The following is a 19,137-nucleotide window of genomic DNA, read 5'->3' as shown; positions in this document are numbered from 1 at the left end:
AGACACACATGATCTTCATTATAATTGACTTCTCTCAACAATTGTATAAAAAGAGTATTATTTCCCTTTTATACAAAAGAAACTAATGCCTAAGAGATTAAGAAATTTGACCAAGATCACAAATCTGGTGAATCACAGGACTAGGATTTGAAACTATCGGTGTCTGGATCTAAAGACCATGCATTTCCTACTACAAGCTAATTAACAAAATGCATTCTTTCCCTTTCAGACACAACTGCAAAAATCTGTGTAGATTCCATGTGAAGAACAGCTAAAGAAAATCTGGTTACGTTCATGCTCAGCCTATAATAGTTATCAGGAAACCAGCAACAGTCTTTCACTGATATTACTGAAATTGTATCCCCCACCCTACCACTTGTTTGTTTTCTAAACATATAGTGAAAATTAGGTGGCTGTGTGCTATGGGAAAATCAGGCAAAGGACAAACTGACAAAGATTTTTTTTTTCCTCAGTAATACTAAAGTGAGTTCAGAGAAGTGTTTGGTGAAGTGTCTCTTGTAGAATACTAAGTGAAAGGGAAGCTGACATAGCCTTAAAATCCTGAGTAAAACCCTGGTGTCTTGAAAGCTAAGCTGGGAAATCTGGAGCATAATAGATATATGGGGCCTAATAGATATATGTCGACTGAATGTATGCATGTGTCAATCATTCAATCCACAATAAGGGAAAAGATTGTGCCAACAGGAAACGCACCAGCTACAAATAAATCAAAATTCCTGGCTTTCCGTGACTCCTCCCATCTTTCTATTGGCTTCTGATGGGGAGAAGAAAGAAGCCTTCAGTATTTAAATATTGCCAGTTCAGCGGTGAACTAGCACAGTGGTCACCGTGGGGATACAAGGAACTGGTAACGAGGACTGGCAGTCTTTGAAGGGACCTAAGCCCCCAACAAAGGGCGCATCTACTTCCTTATCTGCGCCGGAACCTCTTGGCAGGGTACGTGGGTTCCAGAGGGAACGATTTAGAAACAGGACTACTTCCTGCTGCTGAAGTGGGGCGGGGGGTGTGGGGGAAATAAGCTCGAGGAGCGGCATCCTCCTTGCGCTACCCGAGGCAGAGAAGAGGCCAGAGAGGAGGCGGCGGGCGGAGGAGGCAGAGGAGCCTACTGCAGAGAAGAAAGTGTCGGAGCCGGTAGGTTAGCAGCCTTAGAGCAGGGGACAGTGGACAGCACCCAGGACTCGCTTTGCAAATCTGTGGTCCCAAGTTGCCGAGCTGCCCATTGGGTAGGGGCCGTGCGTCTCCCGCCGCCTGTCAGTCGGCACCAGGAAGGGACTGTTGGGGGACTGGGGCTGGGCCTTGCGGGGCACCAGACTGCGCTCGAGCTGGCTGACAGCCCTACCCCGGAGCCAGGGGAGCCGCTGGGCCGTTCTGCCTGAGGGCGTGGGGTTCCGCACCCTGGACAACTTCCCCAGACGGGTTGGAATTTGCGGGGAAGGAAGTGGATATCGTGAGTCCCGCTTAACCCTCGGGACCTAGCGAAATCTTGCCAAGTGGGTGGTGGACATTGTTTCGGGAATTGAGGGAAGGGCTTGTAAAGAGAATGTTAGTCTGGAGCCATAGTTTCTCTACCCTGTTCTATCTGCCCGGGCTATCGAAAGTGGAGTTGTTTGTTCTTAAAGGCAAGTGACTGCTCCTACTCCTGTCCCTTCGGGACAACTTAACAGCTTTCAGATCCGTTGTTAAACCAGCGTGTTCCCTATCCGATCTATCATGTTAGTACTGCTATGGGTATCTGGTGAATACTCTGTAGATATACTTGATAGGTCAAAGTTAAATGTCTCCAAAGCACTTTTTGAAGAGAGACAAGACCAACCTAGCAGTCGGGACTATTTAGCGCACTTACCCTCACATTCACATAGAATCTTTTTAGCATTCAGAGTAAAGATGGTCATCTTAAAGGTACTAGGTAAGGGTTATGATTGTGCATGTGCAAAAGGCCTGTCGTATAATAGGATATAAAGTTCTTTATCACTGAACGAAATTATTGTATAGAGATTGTTATCGGAAAGATCAGAAATAGTTTTTAAGCACTGCTTTTCTATTGTCTTAGGTTCGGCTTTAGAGTGTGGTGAAGGGTACTTTTCATGTTGCATGGAAGGAAAGCCAATGCGCAGGTAGGCATTTAGGAAGAAAACCTTCGGTTTCACTAAATGCAATTCACATAATAATCCAGGGCTTCATTTAAAAAATTTTTTAAACGTTTTCAAATCTTACCAAATTCTGCTTGTAACTAATGATTCTTGTTCTAAAATAAATCAAGAGTAGTATCAGGAATTAATAGCTTTTTAAATAGAGTAAGATATAAAACTTAAATTGCTAAAGAGTGCTGTGCGTTTTATATAGTTAACACTTCAGTTTTCCTTTTGGCATGGTAATTTTTTGTGGTAATCACTAAGTGTACTGTGATACTGTATGGGTTTATTATAGTCTTCAACCATCGAATGTAGAGGGTTCTGTTGCCATATAAGACTAATGATTGCTTATAATACGCTGTACTGAATGTCTAATTATGGTTTTGGTTATTTCATTGATGTTCATTAATACATTTGTTCTATTAATTAAAATAGCTGCATTGCAGGGAAGTTTGGTCGAGGACTAAAAAAGTTATTGGACATAACTTAGTCCATAGAAAAATACAACAGTGTGTGGGAAAACATAGACAATTCTCCTAACCCTAGAATTTAGAAATTTGGTAATGCTTTTTCTCAATCTGTTCCAACAAATAGGACTCAAATCCTTATTGAAAATCAGCCCACTTCTATTTCTTCATTTGTAAAACTCATTTTACATTTATTGAACTGTATTTAATCATTTTTGTTTAACATCAAAGATAAATAGCTCTGGTAGACCCTTTTAAGAGAAGAAGCATTTTGTGATGGGGGTATGACTTAGAACCAGGAGGAAGAACCAGAATATAAATGTTTTTTCCAAATCAGTTATTGATTTTTTTGATTGCCCTTGACCTGTTCACCTTCTTTGTGCCCCAGTTTACTTCTGTAATGTATCTGACCAGGATATTGGGAATTAATGAATGCTTGCAAGTGCTTTGAGCTCGCCAGATGAAAAGATGTTATGGATATAACAAATACCATTATCTTATTTGTGTCTGACTCTAAAGTAGGAATAATATTTGACTGAAAGTACATGAAGAAATTAACAACACATATATTAAATGCTTCATCACTTCAACTTCTAACATGATTGCAAGAACCACTGATTGCTTCTCATTCTCAGCTGCAGTAAATGTCATATCTTATGTAATTGTTTAATATGAGCTTATTATTTTTCAAAAAGAGAAGGCACAGCATGAGAATGTTTTTGGTTTATCAGTAATTTCTGTATAAAATATTTGCTTAATCACTCATACCTACCCTTTTTTTTTCTTGCTTTTTTTATATAATATTGCCAGTTGTTTAAACATATTGGAGAATTCTGATGCCATTAATTGTTAAGTTACAGTTCTTTTTTCATCACCATCACTTGGCCAGAGCCTGGCCTACCGCTGCTCTCTGGTTTTACTTTTACCTACTACCTATGTTAAGTCTTGGTCACACCCTTTCCTTATTGGGCTGTCATTCTTGCTGCTGCAACCCAGAAAGCAGTCTCTGGAAAGTAATGTTGGGTTTATACTTACCAGCTATTGGAGAAGCTTTGAATGAGAAATAACTGTTTATATTGAGATTATTTGAATACATGTTTGTTCTCACTACTAGAGTGTGAGCTCTTTGAGTGTCATATGTCTTCTGTATCTTTGTATCCCTGGCACCTAATGATCACTGAATAATTGCTTGAATGACTGAACAGCTGAACCGTATCTACAGACTTTTCCCATGAGGGGGGAAAAACGATGAACAAGAAAAGATTGAAAATTGCTGTTAGGGTATTCCGATGCTTAATCATAAAGCTTTATGAAACTGATTGGCATTTTATTAGTAAAGCTTCATTGCATTCATTTATTTAACTACCTATTATGGGTAAATGCTACAAAATTTAAAAGATAAGATATTCAATGAAAAGTAAGTCTCCCAATGCTGACCCTAGCTCCCAATTTTCCTCTCCAGAGGAACCACTTGAAAGCAGTTTCTTATGCATTTTTCAGTATTGTAATGCATATACAAGCATATATAGAATATCTCCCCTTTTTAAAAAACACTAATGTTCACACATCATGCGCAGTCTTCTGTATCTTTCTTTTTTCACTTCACACATTATCTTGTAGATATGACAAATACATAGACCCACCTTATTCTTTTTAATAGTTACATAGTATTTTATTATCTGTAAGTACCATAGTTAACCAGTCCCTTTGAGAGATGTTTATTTCAAACGGTTTGCTGTTACAACCAATTCTGCAGTGAATATCCTTGTATGTAGTTTTTGCCCAGTTGTGTAAGTATAGGATAAATTCTTAGATGTAAAATTGCCCAAAGAGTATGTGCATTTCAAGATTTTGGTTAATATTAACATATTCCTCTCCTTAGAGATTATACCAGTCTGAAGTCTCACCAACAGTGTGCCCGTCTCCCAAGATACTATTTTTTAATCATTGATTTAATTTAGAGATACTAAAACATTTTGCAATGTAATTCTTCCATCTTTTCTTAAATATACAAATAGGAAACTGAGCCTGATTTTATTAGGAATTGGTTTATTCACTCACCAAACATTTATATAGTACTTGTTCTATGCCTGTATACTGTAGGTATACAGATGAAGTGATGGAAAGACATGTAAACAGGTACCATAATACGACATGAACAGGACTTTATTTTTTTTGGCTGCGTTGGGTCTTTGTTGCTGCACATGGGCTTTCTCTAGTTGCGGCAAGCGGGGGCTACTCTTCATTGTGGTGCGCGGGCTTCTCATTGCGGTGGCTTCTCTTGTTGCGGAGCACAGGCTGTAGGCGAGTGGGCTTCAGTAGTTGTGGTGCACGGGCTCAGTAGTTGTGGCTTGCGGGCTCTAGAGCACAGGATCACTAGTGTGGCACACGGGCTTAGTTGCTCCGCAGCATGTGGGATCTTCCCAGACCAGGAGATCGAAACCGTGTCCTCTGCATTGGCAGGCGGATTCTTTTTTTTTTGGCAGGCGGATTCTTAACCACTGTGCCACCAGGGAAGTCCCATGAACAGCATTTTAGTAGAGATGTAAACCTGTGCTCTGTGGAGATGAGGAAAGCTCACCTTCACAGAGGTGGTGATATTTGAGCTGGATCTTTTAGAAAGGATAAGAATTTGCTTTAAAGAATGTACTTTAAAGGATAAGAATTAAAGAAGGGAGATAATAAAGACACCATAAACAGAAGGAACAGCTGTGCCAAAAACAAAAACGAAAACACAAAAAGACACCAAGACCTGGAAGTGTATAACATGTATGGAATGGTAAGTATATCTGGAGTGCAGAGTATATGAGGGAGGAAGAAGGGGAAACAAGGGGGGAAAATCATGGAAAATGAGGCTATAACCATGGGAAAGAGTTCAACTTTACCCTTTAGGTATTTAAGAGGCAATGGATGTTGTTATACAAATCAGATTTGGTTTTTGGGCTGATATTTAAGAAGATAGGATGTAGACCAGAAAGAGGGAAAAAATAATGGCAAAAAATACTAATTTAAAGGAGTTGTAGTAGTTTAGATGAAAGCTGATGAGGCCCTGAAGTAGATCAGTGGCAGTGGGGATTGAGAGAAGAGGATGGAATTAAGAGTTTAATAGTAAAATCAAAAGGATTTGGTGAATATAGAGTGAGGAAAAGGTAATGATATAAATGACTCCAAAGATCTTAGCTTGGGAAACTAGGTGCTGCCATAATGAGATCAAAAATACAGGAAGAGGGACTTCCCTGGTGGTGCAGTGATTGAGGGTCCGCCTGCCGATGCAGGGGACGCGGGTTCATGCCCCAGTCATGGAGGATCCCACATGCTGCGGAGCGGCTGGGCCTGTAGGCCATGGCCGCTGAGCCTGTGCTTCCGGAGCCTGTGTTCTGCAACGGGAGAGGCCACAACAGTGAGAGGCCCACGTACCACAAAAAAAAAAAAAAAAAAAAAATACAGGAAGAGGAACAGGTTTTACTAAGCCAAGAATAGATTCTCTTTTGTATTCTTTAAGATTATTATGTCTAGGAAACAGCCAGGTAGAGATAGCCAGCATGTAATTGGACTATGGATCTGGGGCAGAAGAATAGTTTGGGCTGGAGAGAAAAAAACAATTGTGAGTCATCAGTATGCAGAAGATTCTTGAAGTTGTAGGTGTGAATGAGGGTAGAACAGAAAAGGAAGATGCCAAAAGCAAAATCCTAGGGAGTACCAGGGGTGTTTAAGGTGGGGCCTAAGATGAAAATCCATTGAAGATTCATAAATGGGTAAGAAGCTATAGGTTCTTTGGGTTTTGTTTTATTTAATTGTATCTAGAGATTTTATTGATAACGTTCACTCACGGTGAAGATCACAGATGAGCTCCTTGAGTTCAACATCAAAAGACAAATCCCATTCAGATCTCTTGTCTAGAATTTCCAGTTTATTCTATTTAGTCTAAAATGTATGCTTTAAAATAGTAGTATAAGGAGACTTCCCTAGTGGTGCAGTGGTTAAGAATCCACGTGCCAATGCAGGGGACACGGGTTCAATTCCTGGTCTGGGAAGATCTCACATGCCGCGGAGCAGCTAAGCCTGTGTGCCACAACTACTGAGCCCGCATGCTGCAACTACTGAAGCCCGTGTGCCTAGAGCCCGTGCTCTGCAACAAGAGAAGCCACCGCAATGGGAAGCCCACACGCTGCAACTAGAGAAAGCCCGTGTGCAGCAATGAAGACCCAACTCAGCCAAAATATAAATTAATTAATTTTAAAAAATAATAATATAAGATACACCTGCTTGATTTGGCTCTTTCTTGGTGTGCCATGCCACGTTGGCTTACTCAACACCTTTCTTTCCTCCTACTATATAGACACAAGAAAAAATATTATACTTGATATGTTTAATATTCTTTGCATTTGGGGTTGGCTATGTAACACAGTGCTGCCAATGAAATGTCAGTGGAAGTTGCTGAGAGGTATCCTAGGAAGACTTGCTTTCCTGACATAAAGGGAGACCAGCTTGTTTGCATGGCCAGTTGCCCTTTCTCCATCTTACCTTGGTTGCTGGGCCAAGGCACCCAATGCTGACCCTCATTTCATCCAATAAACAGTGATGCCTTAAGGCTGAAGTATTCATGACCTACTTTCAGATTAAGGAATTAACTGCCTGGCTTTCTGGTGTGGTAGGGAATGTACTGCCTAGTGGATGCTCTTCTAATAAGCCTCACTGGCACCTTGAGATGTTATTTCTGTTTTAAGGATTTGTATGCTCAAATCTCTAGCTCTCCCTATTCGTGTGTGCTTAGGACTTTAAATGAGGGTCAACTCAGCTGAATCTTTTAAGAGCAGGCTGTTAATTTCCAAATTAAAACAAATATTTGAAGTATAAAGGGAGAGATGCTCATTTGGTAGATAAGGAGCACAATTCCAAGCTAAGGAAAGATTCTGCAGGTCTTTGGACTAAGAGATAAAACTTGAGTATAAATGCTTTAGAAGGCTATGTTTTTCTAAACTTTTTATTGTGTTTGATTTCAAATTATCATAGCCACTTATAGAATATGACTCTTTCCTCAATTAAGACTATTACTTTTGAAGTAGATCTGAGGAACGAGTGCCATGATAGCTGTGAAATTTAAGTTGACTCAAATATTTGGGGTATGTGGAAATGCTGTTATTAAATGTATTTAGGGAGGTACTAAAGTTGTAGCATTCCTTTAGCAAACATGAAGAATATTTAAGATATTTTATTCTTTGGTTTATGTTTCCTACATGCACATGACTTGATTCTTCTATCATTCGAGATATCAGTATTCATGGGAATGACCCATGCATTTATCTAGCCTGCATTTCCTTGACCTCCTAAATTCTTGGGACTTTTACCTTCACTCACTTCAAAAATTCATTCCTACTATCACTCAGAAAATCTCTCTCCGAAATCGTTTTAAGTCCTGATAACTTGTTTTCTGACCATAACCTCTTGAATGCCCATTCCAGCTGTTCTTTGACCTAAACATAATCAACACACTTTTGTCTCTTGTGTTTTTACAGTTTACTCCTGCAACCACTTTAACCATTTTCTAGCCACCACTCACTGAACTCCCGAGTTTGTCCGTGGCATTTACCCATTCTAGATTAAGGCAGGCATTTATATTCTGTAATTTGGGCTGTTGATTACTGCTGGATAAAACCAGCCACAGGGAATTCATGCTACTGTATTCAGAGTCTTTAATATCATTTGGGCCAACAATGTCATCCAACAGTATTTCTATGAGTCCCTAATCAATGCTTACTCATTCCCCACAGTAGCTATTTCACATCCTTTACCCATTCTTCTCATAATCCTCTTAACACTCCTTTCAGTGGCAGCAAGTGACCTGCTCCCCCAAATCCCAGCTTCACAGAAAACAGAGGCCATCAGGTATGAACTTCCTCAAGTTCCTGACACCTCCTTACCCAAAAATAAATGTATCTGTTTCCACACTATGTTTCCTCCCATGCCCTTACTCTGACCTCTTATGGTGAGCTCTCTCCCTTTTGTCTAAGATCCATTCTTCTGTATTTTGTTTCTAAATACCCCCACTTTTCAAGAATTTTGCTCCATCATTTATTCTCTCCCTCTTTACATATATTTTAAAACTTCTCCCTCCTTCTGGTTCTTTGCATCAATATATAATCATTTTCCAGTTATTACTCTCTTTAAACAGACATAGTAGTTTATGTCTCTTTTCACAGCCAAGCTTCTTTCTAGAAATACTGCATACTCACTGTCTCTCTCTTCATCTTCATTGACCACTGCCATTGAATACCTCAGGATTTTACTGAAAGTTTAGGGATAATGAAGGAGACCATAAAGGTTTGGCCATTCATTATTTTCTCACTGGCTGTTTCTCTCCTTAAATCACAACCTGCCACCAGTTTTAATCAGTCTCTGTTTCTTTTCCTTTCTAATTCTCTTTCTCGCCCTAAAACTTTCTCCCTTTGAAATTACTGTTACTTTATTATACTGAGTAGTTTAGTTCTCTTTGTTACAATCTTGCTGCCTCTAGAACAGAGGTTAAAAAACAAAATCCTCGTATATCTTATAGGTAGTTCATATAAGTGCATGGCATAGTTTCACATAAGAGAGAGTGGTGGGGTCTGTGGTGAACTAAGATTCCAAGCCCTCCTAATGATATTCAAATTCAATTTAAATTTCAAAACAAACCAAAAATTACTGCAGACGAAGTACATCTAATGGTTTTATCATCCCAAGGAGCCCTCACCTTGCGTTTTATAATTAAAAGGCCCAAATAGATGTTTTCTTAAAAGCACCATCTGTCTCTGAAATAAACATTGCCCTTTTCCACAGAATGTGAAAGAATAATTGAAAAAATTTTAATAGCAGCTTTTTCCTTCCAATTATATGTACAAATTCAAATGTAGTAATTAGTTTTTTGTGCTTTTTTTTGGCTATGTTGGGTCTTCGTTGTGGCACGCCGGCTTCTCTCTAGTTGTGGCATGCAGGTTTTCTCTCTACTTGTGGTGTGCGTGCTCCAGGGCATGTGGGCTCTGTAGGTTGCAGCCCCCAGCCTCTCTTGTTGAGGCGTGAGAGCTCAGTAGTTGTGGCACGCGGGCTTAGTTGCGCTGCAGCATGTGGAATCTTTTTCCCCGACCAGGGATCGAACCCGGGTCCCCTGCATTGGAAGGCGGATTCTTTACCACTGGACCAACTGTAGGGAAGTCCCTACAGTTTCTTAAAATGATTTCATACATAATGTCTGATTTTTTAGATTTATTGACATTTTGGTAAATGTGAATCCTTCTTGTTTTATTTCATTTTGTATGTTTGACAAGACTTCACTCTTACTTTTTTTCTTTCCTTTATAGCTACATTTTGAATCATTACTTTCTCCATGTTGTTATTTCCTTTCGACTTAGGTCAACATAGTCTCTTTGTAAAAACCAACAGTTTCCGCTAATAAAGAAATTTTATTTATTAGTCAAATTTATTAGCCAGTTATTAGTCAAACTTTAATTTGTGTTAAAATAACCTGCTTGCTAAATGCAGACTCTGTAACTACACCCCCAGAGATATTGATTCTCTAGCCCCCCTTAAGAATCTGTGCTTTTACCAAGCACCCCCGCATAGCTGGTGTTAGAGAAACAGTATTTTAAAACTTAATGTAACAGCCTAACAGGAATTGGGCAATCAGCCATGAAGAAAGAGTATCTAGTCTTCTAACAACATTTTTACTTCATTTGAAAGAAAAGGCACAAATTCAAACCATAATTCTAAATCTATCAGTACCATATTTAGAAAATCTGATAATAATGGAGCAAGAACCTCTATATACAGGAATAGTTGGCCAGTCAAAGCAAGGGCAATTTTTTCTGTGTTAATGTTGTTTAGTAAATTTAGAACATGTGGCTAATTTTACTGTTTCACTTTTTTTTTTTTTTTTTTTTTTTTGTGGTACGCGGGCCTCTCACTGTTGTGGCCTCTCCTGTTGCGGAGCATAGGCTCCGGACACGCAGGCTCAGCAGCCATGGCTCACGGGCCTAGCCGCTCCGTGGCATGTGGGATCTTCCCAGACCGGGGCACGAACCCGCATCCCCTGCATCGGCAGGCAGACTCTCAACCACTGTGCCACCAGGGAAGCCCTGTTTCACATTTTAACTACTGTGTTTTTGGTATCAGAAAGTTTGGGGCTGAAAGTAACAAAGTTTCTTGACTCAAACTGGCTTAATCGATATGGACATCTTTTATTTACATAACGAGAAGGCCATAGGTAGTATGAGCTCCAGGGCTGGTCGATGCATGGCCTCATAGTACCTCCTTGGACCCAAGTTCTCTCTGCGTCTCCAGTGTAGCCTCTTCACTATCAGCTTCATCCTGACCTAAAATTGCAAGAGAATTTGGGATTCATCCTTAAAGCTGGGGATATGGTCAGCTTCCCCTGAAGTACATGGCTGGTAGAACGAAATAAGATTTTGTTAAGGTTTGAGAGAGTTGATGGTAAAATATGCCATTAATAGACTTTATCTTGAAGTTATGTTTTTCATAAGCACTTAATAAATACAAAATCTGCTAAACTGATTGGCAGATTTTATACCCTTTTGGTTTTAGAAAGACTGATTCTTTCCTAGAATTGGCAGTCCTTCCCCCCCCCTTTTTTTTGAACATCTTTATTGGAGTATAATTGCTTTACAATGGTGTGTTAGTTTCTGCTTTATAACAAAGTGAATCAGCTATACATATACATATATCCCCATATCTCCTCCCTCTTGGTGCTGGGAAAACTGGACAGCTACATGTAAAAGAATGAGATTAGAACACTCCCTAACACCATACACAAAAATAAACTCCAAATGGATTAAAGACCTAAATGTAAGGCCAGACACTATAAAACTCTTAGAGGAAAACAGAGGAAGAACACTCTATGACATAAATTACAGCAAGATCCTTTTTGACCCACCTCCTAGAGAAATGAAAATAAAAACAAAAATAAACAAATGGGACCTAATGAAACTTAAAAGCTTTTGCACAGCAAAGGAAAACATAAACAAGATGAAAAGACAACCCTCAGAATGGGAGAAAATATTTGCAAATGAAGCAATTGGCAGTCCTTTTGTGGGAGAAGGCAAAAGCTCTATTTGGTCTCCTTAGTTTGTTAACTGTGGATGGAGTCCAGAATAATCCTTCCACTTAGCTCCTTCAGCCTTAAAACATATGTAAATTAGTCTTGAAAATTAAGTTAATAAAAATGTTATTTGAATTCAATTTCTTTATGTATATATTATATAATATATATATATATTTGTAATGTCATTAGTTCACTATTGGGATAGAAAAGCAAATAATTTGAGATCCTCTGGTTTCTCCAGATGAATTTTCACTTGGACAATCAGGCTTGCTCCCCCAAGCCTTTGATTAAAAGCTTTCCTAATCAAAAAAAAACAAAAAAAACAAAAACAAGAAAGCAAATGAACTTATTTACAAGATAGAAATTGACTCACAAACATAGAAAACAAACTTACAGTTACCAAAGCAGATAGTGGGGGGGGCAGTATAAATTAGGAGTTTAAGATTAACATATACACAGTATAAAATAGATGTACAATAAGGACATACTGTATAGCACAGGGAAATATATTCAATACCTTGTAATAACCTATAATGGGAAATAATCTGAAAAAGAACATATATATATATATATATATATATATGTATACATATATGTATGTATAACCGAATCACTTTGCTCTGCACCTGAAACTAACAACATTGTAAATTAACCATACTTCAATTTTTAAAAAGTGGTTAAAAAAAATAGCTTTCCTAGGGTTTTTTCCTCTTGCTGGGGAGCAGTTCACACTTTAGTTTACCACCCCACCCCTCAAATCATTAGAGTACTTAATCCATCAGACTCCAAACAAAGAATTTGTGAATATAGATGTGACAAGGTATGAACACAACCTATTTCTGGGACACTTATTATAACTTCCCCTCAAAGATGCCCAGAAAAATGTATGGGGATGTACGGGGCAGGGTGGGGGGGGCAAGGTAGAAAAAACGAACCATTTCTGCCAGTAGAACCCTTTGGATGTGATGAGACTGTTGGAGGATGTGGGCTTAGATTTTTTGAAAGTAAACATTTACAAAAACAAATAGCAGAACCACAGAAGAAATAACTTAATGTATAGAATTAAATATAACGTCTAGAATTAAATTGCTAGAAATAAATACAACTTCTCAGAAGATTTAAAATGAGGCACCCCTTATCGTCTCGGTGATCCTTGTTCTTGCTCCTTCTCATTCTCCTAAAAGAGCAGCATAGTCCAGCCATGTGGCAGCATGCTTGCCTTTTCTCCCTTCTAAGAACAACAACCACGTAAACCAGATTGCCAGGATCATTTCTGCTTCAAATGCTCCATCTAGTTGACCAAAACAGTTCAGGATAAAGCACTGACTTTGGAGTCAGAGGACTTACATTCAGACAAATCCCAGCACTGTCATTTTCCTTGTGAGGTAAGTGTAATTATCCCCACAATTACAAATGATGAACTTGAGGATCAGAGACGTTAAGTAATTTGCCCAAGATTATACCTAATAAATGATGCAGCTAAGGTTTGAATCTATGTTTGCCTGGCTACAAACTGGGCATTCTTTCAAGAGAACCAGACAAGAAAGTTTGGAGGGTATAGTTTATTTTGGCAGGAAGAAAAGCTGAATTTATTTGACAGCTATTTAATGAGCACTGGATCCACGTGTTGAAGGATAGCATTGAGTAAAAGAGAACAGAGGCCTTGTTTTTATGGAGCTTATGTTCTGGTTGGGAGAGAAAGCCAATACATTATATCAGGAGGTAATTATTCAAGAAGAAAAATTAAGCACGGTAAAGAGTATAGGGTAGTAAAAGTAAGAGATGCTGTTTCGTATAAGGTGGTCTGATAAGTTGACATTTGAACAGAGATCTGAAAGAAATAAGGGAATGAGCTCTGCAGATATTTGGGGAAGAACCTTTCAGGAAGGAGGATTAAGGCTCTGAAGCAAGAGAGGCCTTGGCGTGTCCCAGAAATAGCAAGGAAGTCTGTGTGACTAGAGAACCATGAGTAAGGGGAAAGTGAGAGACGAATTCAGAGAGTTAGCCAGGGGAGGAGTCATATAGAAGTTCGTAAACTCTATAGGCTTTGTTTTTTGCTACTGATATGAGTGTTTAAAGGATTTTGAGCAGAGGAAAGGTATAGTCTGACTTTTCTAAAGGATCATTTTGGTTGTTTAGAGAAGAGAATATAAATCAGCAAAGGTGGAAGCAAGCAGACCACTTATGAGGCTATTATCATATAAAGAAGTGTGAGGATAGCCTGAATTAGGGTGGGACTAGTGGAAAGGTAGAGAAATGGTTGGATTCTAGGTATTATTTGGAGGTAGAATGACAGAATTTGCTGATGGATTGGGTTTGAGGGTATGTGGAAGGGAAGGGGCTCCAAGATTTTTGGCCTGGGATGTCCCTAGTGGCACAGTGGTTAAGAATCTGCCTGTCAATGCCGGGGACACAGGTTCGAGCCCTGGTCCAGGAAGATCCCACATGCTGCAGAGCAACTAAGCCTGCAAACCACAACTACTGAAGCCCGCGTGCCTAGAGCCTGTGCTCCACAACAAAGAGTAGCCCCTGCTCGACACAACTAGTGAAAGCCTATGTGCTTTAGCCATTCACATATGGGTGATGGGAACCATGAGATTAAATGCACTTCCCCAAGAATGTGTATAGAGAGCAGAGAAAACAGAACTTTTGAGAATGACCACATTTAAGAGAATTCCTTCCAAGTTTGCAAACCAGACAGTTGATAAGCATAGAGAAATGACCAATTATTGAAAGTCAGAATCTATACAATCTAATACAATCATAAGTGTTTTTATTTGCATACTGTGTTATTTTTAAAAAGTAGATATGTAGAAATTAGCTTTCATATTGTACTTAGGTGAAATAAAAAATTGTTTATGTCTGAGTTCAACAGTACCATCTTTGTGTACATAATTAAGGTCACAACAAAAACTCTTTAATTTCAACATACAATGTCAGTATTATAATGGAAAAATTTTAAATGGTCTTGTCTTTAATGGTGTACCACTGTTAACCACGTGATGTATTATTTCAGCATCTACTACAAACAAGAGACCATTAAGTACTGTGGCTGAAAGCTTTTTTGCTTGTTTACATGGGTGGTAACAATTATCCTTTAACTCAGTTTTGCTCAGTTTTATGTTTCAGTTTTAAATTGTCAAGCATAAACAGTGCTGTTTCTACCAGATGTCAGGAATTATGAACAGTTTGTACTATAGAATACAGTTACCTGTAGGCTGAGGCCAAGCGTAGAAATATTGAATTTATAAGTACTTGGGAAAAACAGGTTGCTGCTGAAGAAAGGAAGAGCTAAGTGTAGTTTCTTCTTCCTAAAATGTCCTTTTATATTCTCCTCTCCTTCCCAGGGGATTCTGTCAACACTCTAGTGTTTTATTATACTGTAGGTCTTGTCAGTGCTACAGCTTTAGGGGTAGTAAACTGATACTGTCTCTTGCAGGCCAGTATTAGACTATCTCAGTACAGTCATAGATGATTAGTTTCTGAGACTCACATGAGTCAGAAGACTGCTTAGTAAGTAGAGAATCAGAAACAGAAGTATGACGATCTGAAGCATGTGTGTAGGATATTTCACCTAAGCTCTGGAAAAATGCAATGTAATATTCCTACTTCACACACAAAAAAATACATACCTTTGTAATAACCTGATAGCTTATGCCAGGTCTATGTTCCAGTATAAACAAATAACTATAGATTTTGCCTTTCTGAACCACATTTTTTATCCTGGTTGCCCCCTTTCGGCTATTCATGTGTCTCTCCTTCTAGATAATTAGGTTCCCTGATTACCTCTTTATATTTCTTTGAATTTTCCTCAGTCCATAGCAAAATGCTCTGTAAAATATAAGAACTAGTAAATATTTGTTAAAAGCATAGTTATCATCTTAATTGAGGAGCATAGATTCTCTTTTTTTCTCCATGTTGATAGATACAGTGTGATGATTATGAAAATCCAAATGTCTTAGTTCTAATTATTTGTCAATAATTTAAGTTTGTGGCATTTACCTAGTAAGTTAGCACCTGAATTTCTACATACAATATACATGTGAAATGCAGGAATTAGCTTCTAAAAATATTGCCATCTTCTCTTCTCTCTCCCACCCCCATCTCTGTAGGTGTACCAACATTCGACCAGGAGAGACTGGAATGGATGTAACAAGCCGCTGCACCCTTGGAGACCCCAACAAACTGCCAGAAGGGGTTCCCCAACCTGCCCGCATGCCCTATATCTCAGACAAGCACCCTCGACAAACCTTGGAAGTGATTAACCTTCTGAGAAAGCACCGGGAGCTGTGTGATGTGGTGCTAGTTGTGGGCGCTAAGAAGATATATGCCCATCGAGTCATTTTGTCAGCCTGTAGTCCCTACTTCCGAGCTATGTTTACAGGAGAATTGGCAGAGAGCCGTCAGACGGAAGTTGTGATCCGAGACATAGATGAGAGGGCAATGGAACTACTGATAGACTTTGCATATACCTCCCAGATAACTGTGGAAGAGGGCAATGTTCAGACCCTTCTGCCAGCTGCTTGCCTCCTTCAGCTGGCAGAAATACAGGAAGCCTGTTGTGAATTCTTAAAGAGACAATTAGATCCTTCTAACTGCCTGGGCATTCGGGCTTTTGCTGACACACATTCATGTCGTGAGTTGCTAAGGATAGCAGACAAGTTCACTCAACATAACTTTCAAGAGGTGAGTTGTACTTGGTGGTTTGATGCATTCACAGTGTATTTGTCAGAAGAACAATATGGGTTCACCATTCTGCTAACACATACCTGTTTAGGTATTTACTGCTAATTCTAACTCATAATATCAAAGAAATGTTACAAATTCTAAGCCTGGTTTTTATTTTATAGGACAATTTTGTGTTCTTTTAACAAAAACGAAAGTTTTCAGGGATTGATTTCCCTAGACATATTCATAAAAGGCTAATTTATAAGCCAGAATACAGTTTATTACTGATAGGATAGTTGGTATTGGTCGTTTTTATAAAGCACTTCCTTCCTGATTATATGAGTGTTCAGCAGAATAAACTGTAGATCAGAGATTGTTTGAACTAATAATCAGAAAAATGAATTGGATGTTATTAGAAGGAGTTTTTTATTAAACCTGTTATTTTTCATTTATTCATTCATTTAATAAGTATTTGTAAAGCTACTATACTTCAGCCACTGTGCTTGGGAACAGAGGCTACAGTAATGAACAAGATGCCTAGAGTGTCTGTTCTAGTGGAAATTATAATCTAGCAGGGAAGATAGCCATTGAATTCATAATTACAGTTAATGGGTGCTACAGAGAAGAAGCCCTGGATGATTTAACAGTGTATTACAGAGAGATTTAACAGTGTATTACAGAGAGATTTAACTTTGGTTCTGGAACGCTTCATACAAAATTCTGAAACATGAAGAAGCATAACAAGTTCAAGGAACTGAAAGAAACCCAGTGAGATCCAGAGGGCAAAAGGGAGGATGTAACACAATGATTTTATAGAAAGAATAGAGCCAGATCACAATGGAGCTAATAGACCATGTTAAGAATTTGAAATTTAATCTTAAGACCAATAGAAAACCATTAAAAGGGCTTCCCTCGTGGTGCAGTGGTTAAGAATCCACCTGCCAATGCAGGAGACATAGGTTCGAGCCCTGGTCTGGGAAGATCCCACATGCTGTGGAGCAACTAAGCCTGTGCGCCACAACTACTGAGCCTGCGCTCTAGAGCCCTGAGCCACAACTACTGAAGCCTGCACGCCTAGAGCCCACGCTCTGCAACAAGAGAAGCCACAGCAGTGAGAAACCTGAACACCACATGAAGAGTAACGTCTGCTCGCCACAACTAGAGAAAGCCCACGCACAGCAGTGAAGACCCAACATAGCCAAAAATAAATAAATAAATTTATTTTTAAAAAGAAAAGAAAACCATTAAAGGGTTTTAAGCAAAGGAAAGACATGGTTCATTTTATTCTTTAGTACCACTCTTCTGTCCAACAGGATAACTTCCAATGGATCAAAGATTTAAAAAATACAAAGTGTAACCATGAAAATAGTAGCAGATGACATGAAGCAATTCCTTTATAATCTTGAAATGAAGAAGGCCTTTCTAATTGACTAACCCAGAAAGCATAGAAGAAAATATTGATAGATTTTACTATATAAAAATTAAAAATTTGTGCATGGTAAAACAATATCAAGACAAAAATCAAAGACAAACTGGGGGAAAATATTTTCAGTTCATATTACAGATGATATATCCTTAATACATCAAGAGCTCCTATTGGTCAATAACCTAGACCAGTGACCTAACAGAAAAATGGGCAGTAAACAAGAAGTTCAGATTGCCCTTAAACATATGAAAATCTGCTCGTTTGTTCCTAATAACTTAAAAACGAATTAAAACTATACCAAAGTACTATTTTTTATCTATCAGATTACAAATTTGTAATCTATCAGATTGCAAGTATCCAGAAGTTTGATTACACACCCTGTTGACAAGACCATGGAGAAATAGCTACACTGCTAGTGTAAGTATAAATTGATATAACCCCTCTGGAAGGAAACTGGGCAGTATATCAAAATTACACACTTTTTGTTCACACTCTTTTGACTCGGCAGTCTCATTTCTGGGAATCTGTACTAGAAATGGAGAGGGGAACAGTTTGAGGAGGTAAAATCATGGGTTCCATTTTAGATATATTCAGTTTGAGATGCCTGTGAGATAGCTAAATGGAGATACTGAGCAGCTCACTGTTTATATGCATCTGTATCTTAGAAAAGAAGTTAGGCTGAGACTAAAATTTAGGAGTCATCAACATAGTAATGAAGTCATAATTAAACTATGGCTTAACTCTTTTTAGGCAGGATATAACCTTGAAGCCATAAAAGAAAATTGATATATTTGATTGTATATAAATTTAAAACTTTTTAATATTTTATATAAATATAAAACTTTTTTACAAAAATCACCATAAACAAGGTTAAAAAAATCAATGCCAATGAGATCACCTAGTAGGAAGAGAAAAGAGAAAAGCCCTAAAATTTTTCCAAATATTGAAGGATGATTAGCAAAAAAGCAACTGACGAAGCTGGGAATAACTAGCGTAGAGAAAGGAGGAAAACCAGCAACGTGGGGGTCATGAAATGCAAAGGAAGGGATTGGCTAAGGAGGATACACACACACACACACACACACACACACACACACACATAGTTGGCCTTCCATATTTGCTGGTTCTGCATTCACAGATTCAACCAACTGTGGATCAAAAATATGAAAAATTCCATAAAGTTCCCAAAGATAATGTTTGAATTTGTCAGGTGCTGGCAACTATTTACATAACATTTATATTGTATTAGGTATTATAAGTTAATCTAGAGATGATTTAAAGTATATGGGAGGATTGTGTAGATTATGCAAATACTGTGCCATTTTATATGAG

At 38.5% G+C, this 19,137-nt stretch overlaps 2 protein-coding genes across 8 annotated transcripts in view; one reads left to right on the top strand and one right to left on the bottom strand.

Annotated features, from left to right (window-relative positions):
* Positions 1 to 1,033: 1,033 nt before the first annotated feature.
* The window catches only part of KLHL20 (kelch like family member 20), a 78,490-nt gene continuing 60,386 nt past the window's right edge, over positions 1,034 to 19,137 (top strand). The window contains exons 1-4 of one of the 3 annotated variants that reach the window (XM_089910921.1): positions 1,034 to 1,152; positions 2,072 to 2,135; positions 8,449 to 8,506; positions 15,824 to 16,397. In XM_089910921.1, coding sequence (XP_089767047.1) covers positions 15,855 to 16,397 — 543 coding nt within the window. In that variant the 5' untranslated portion in view covers positions 1,034 to 1,152; positions 2,072 to 2,135; positions 8,449 to 8,506; positions 15,824 to 15,854. The remainder of the gene's footprint in view (positions 1,153 to 2,071; positions 2,136 to 8,448; positions 8,507 to 15,823; positions 16,398 to 19,137) is intronic. The other 2 variants (XM_022565225.2, XM_022565227.3) reach the window with 2 other exon arrangements.
* Positions 13,913 to 19,137, bottom strand: part of CENPL (centromere protein L) — a 104,937-nt gene continuing 99,712 nt past the window's right edge. For all 5 annotated transcript variants that reach the window (XM_089910968.1, XM_089910980.1, XM_089910970.1 and 2 more), the window contains one exon: positions 13,913 to 19,137. This exon is cut by the window's right edge. The gene's annotated coding sequence lies outside the window, so the exon portion shown is untranslated.

The sequence above is a fragment of the Delphinapterus leucas genome, chromosome 1 (assembly GCF_059928025.1).
Source record: "Delphinapterus leucas isolate spDelLeu-1000000601 "Yukka" chromosome 1, BTC_Dleu_Yukka2, whole genome shotgun sequence".
In the NCBI taxonomy this organism is placed as follows: Eukaryota; Metazoa; Chordata; class Mammalia; order Artiodactyla; family Monodontidae; genus Delphinapterus; species Delphinapterus leucas.
This window is presented reverse-complemented; position numbering and strand designations above follow the sequence as displayed.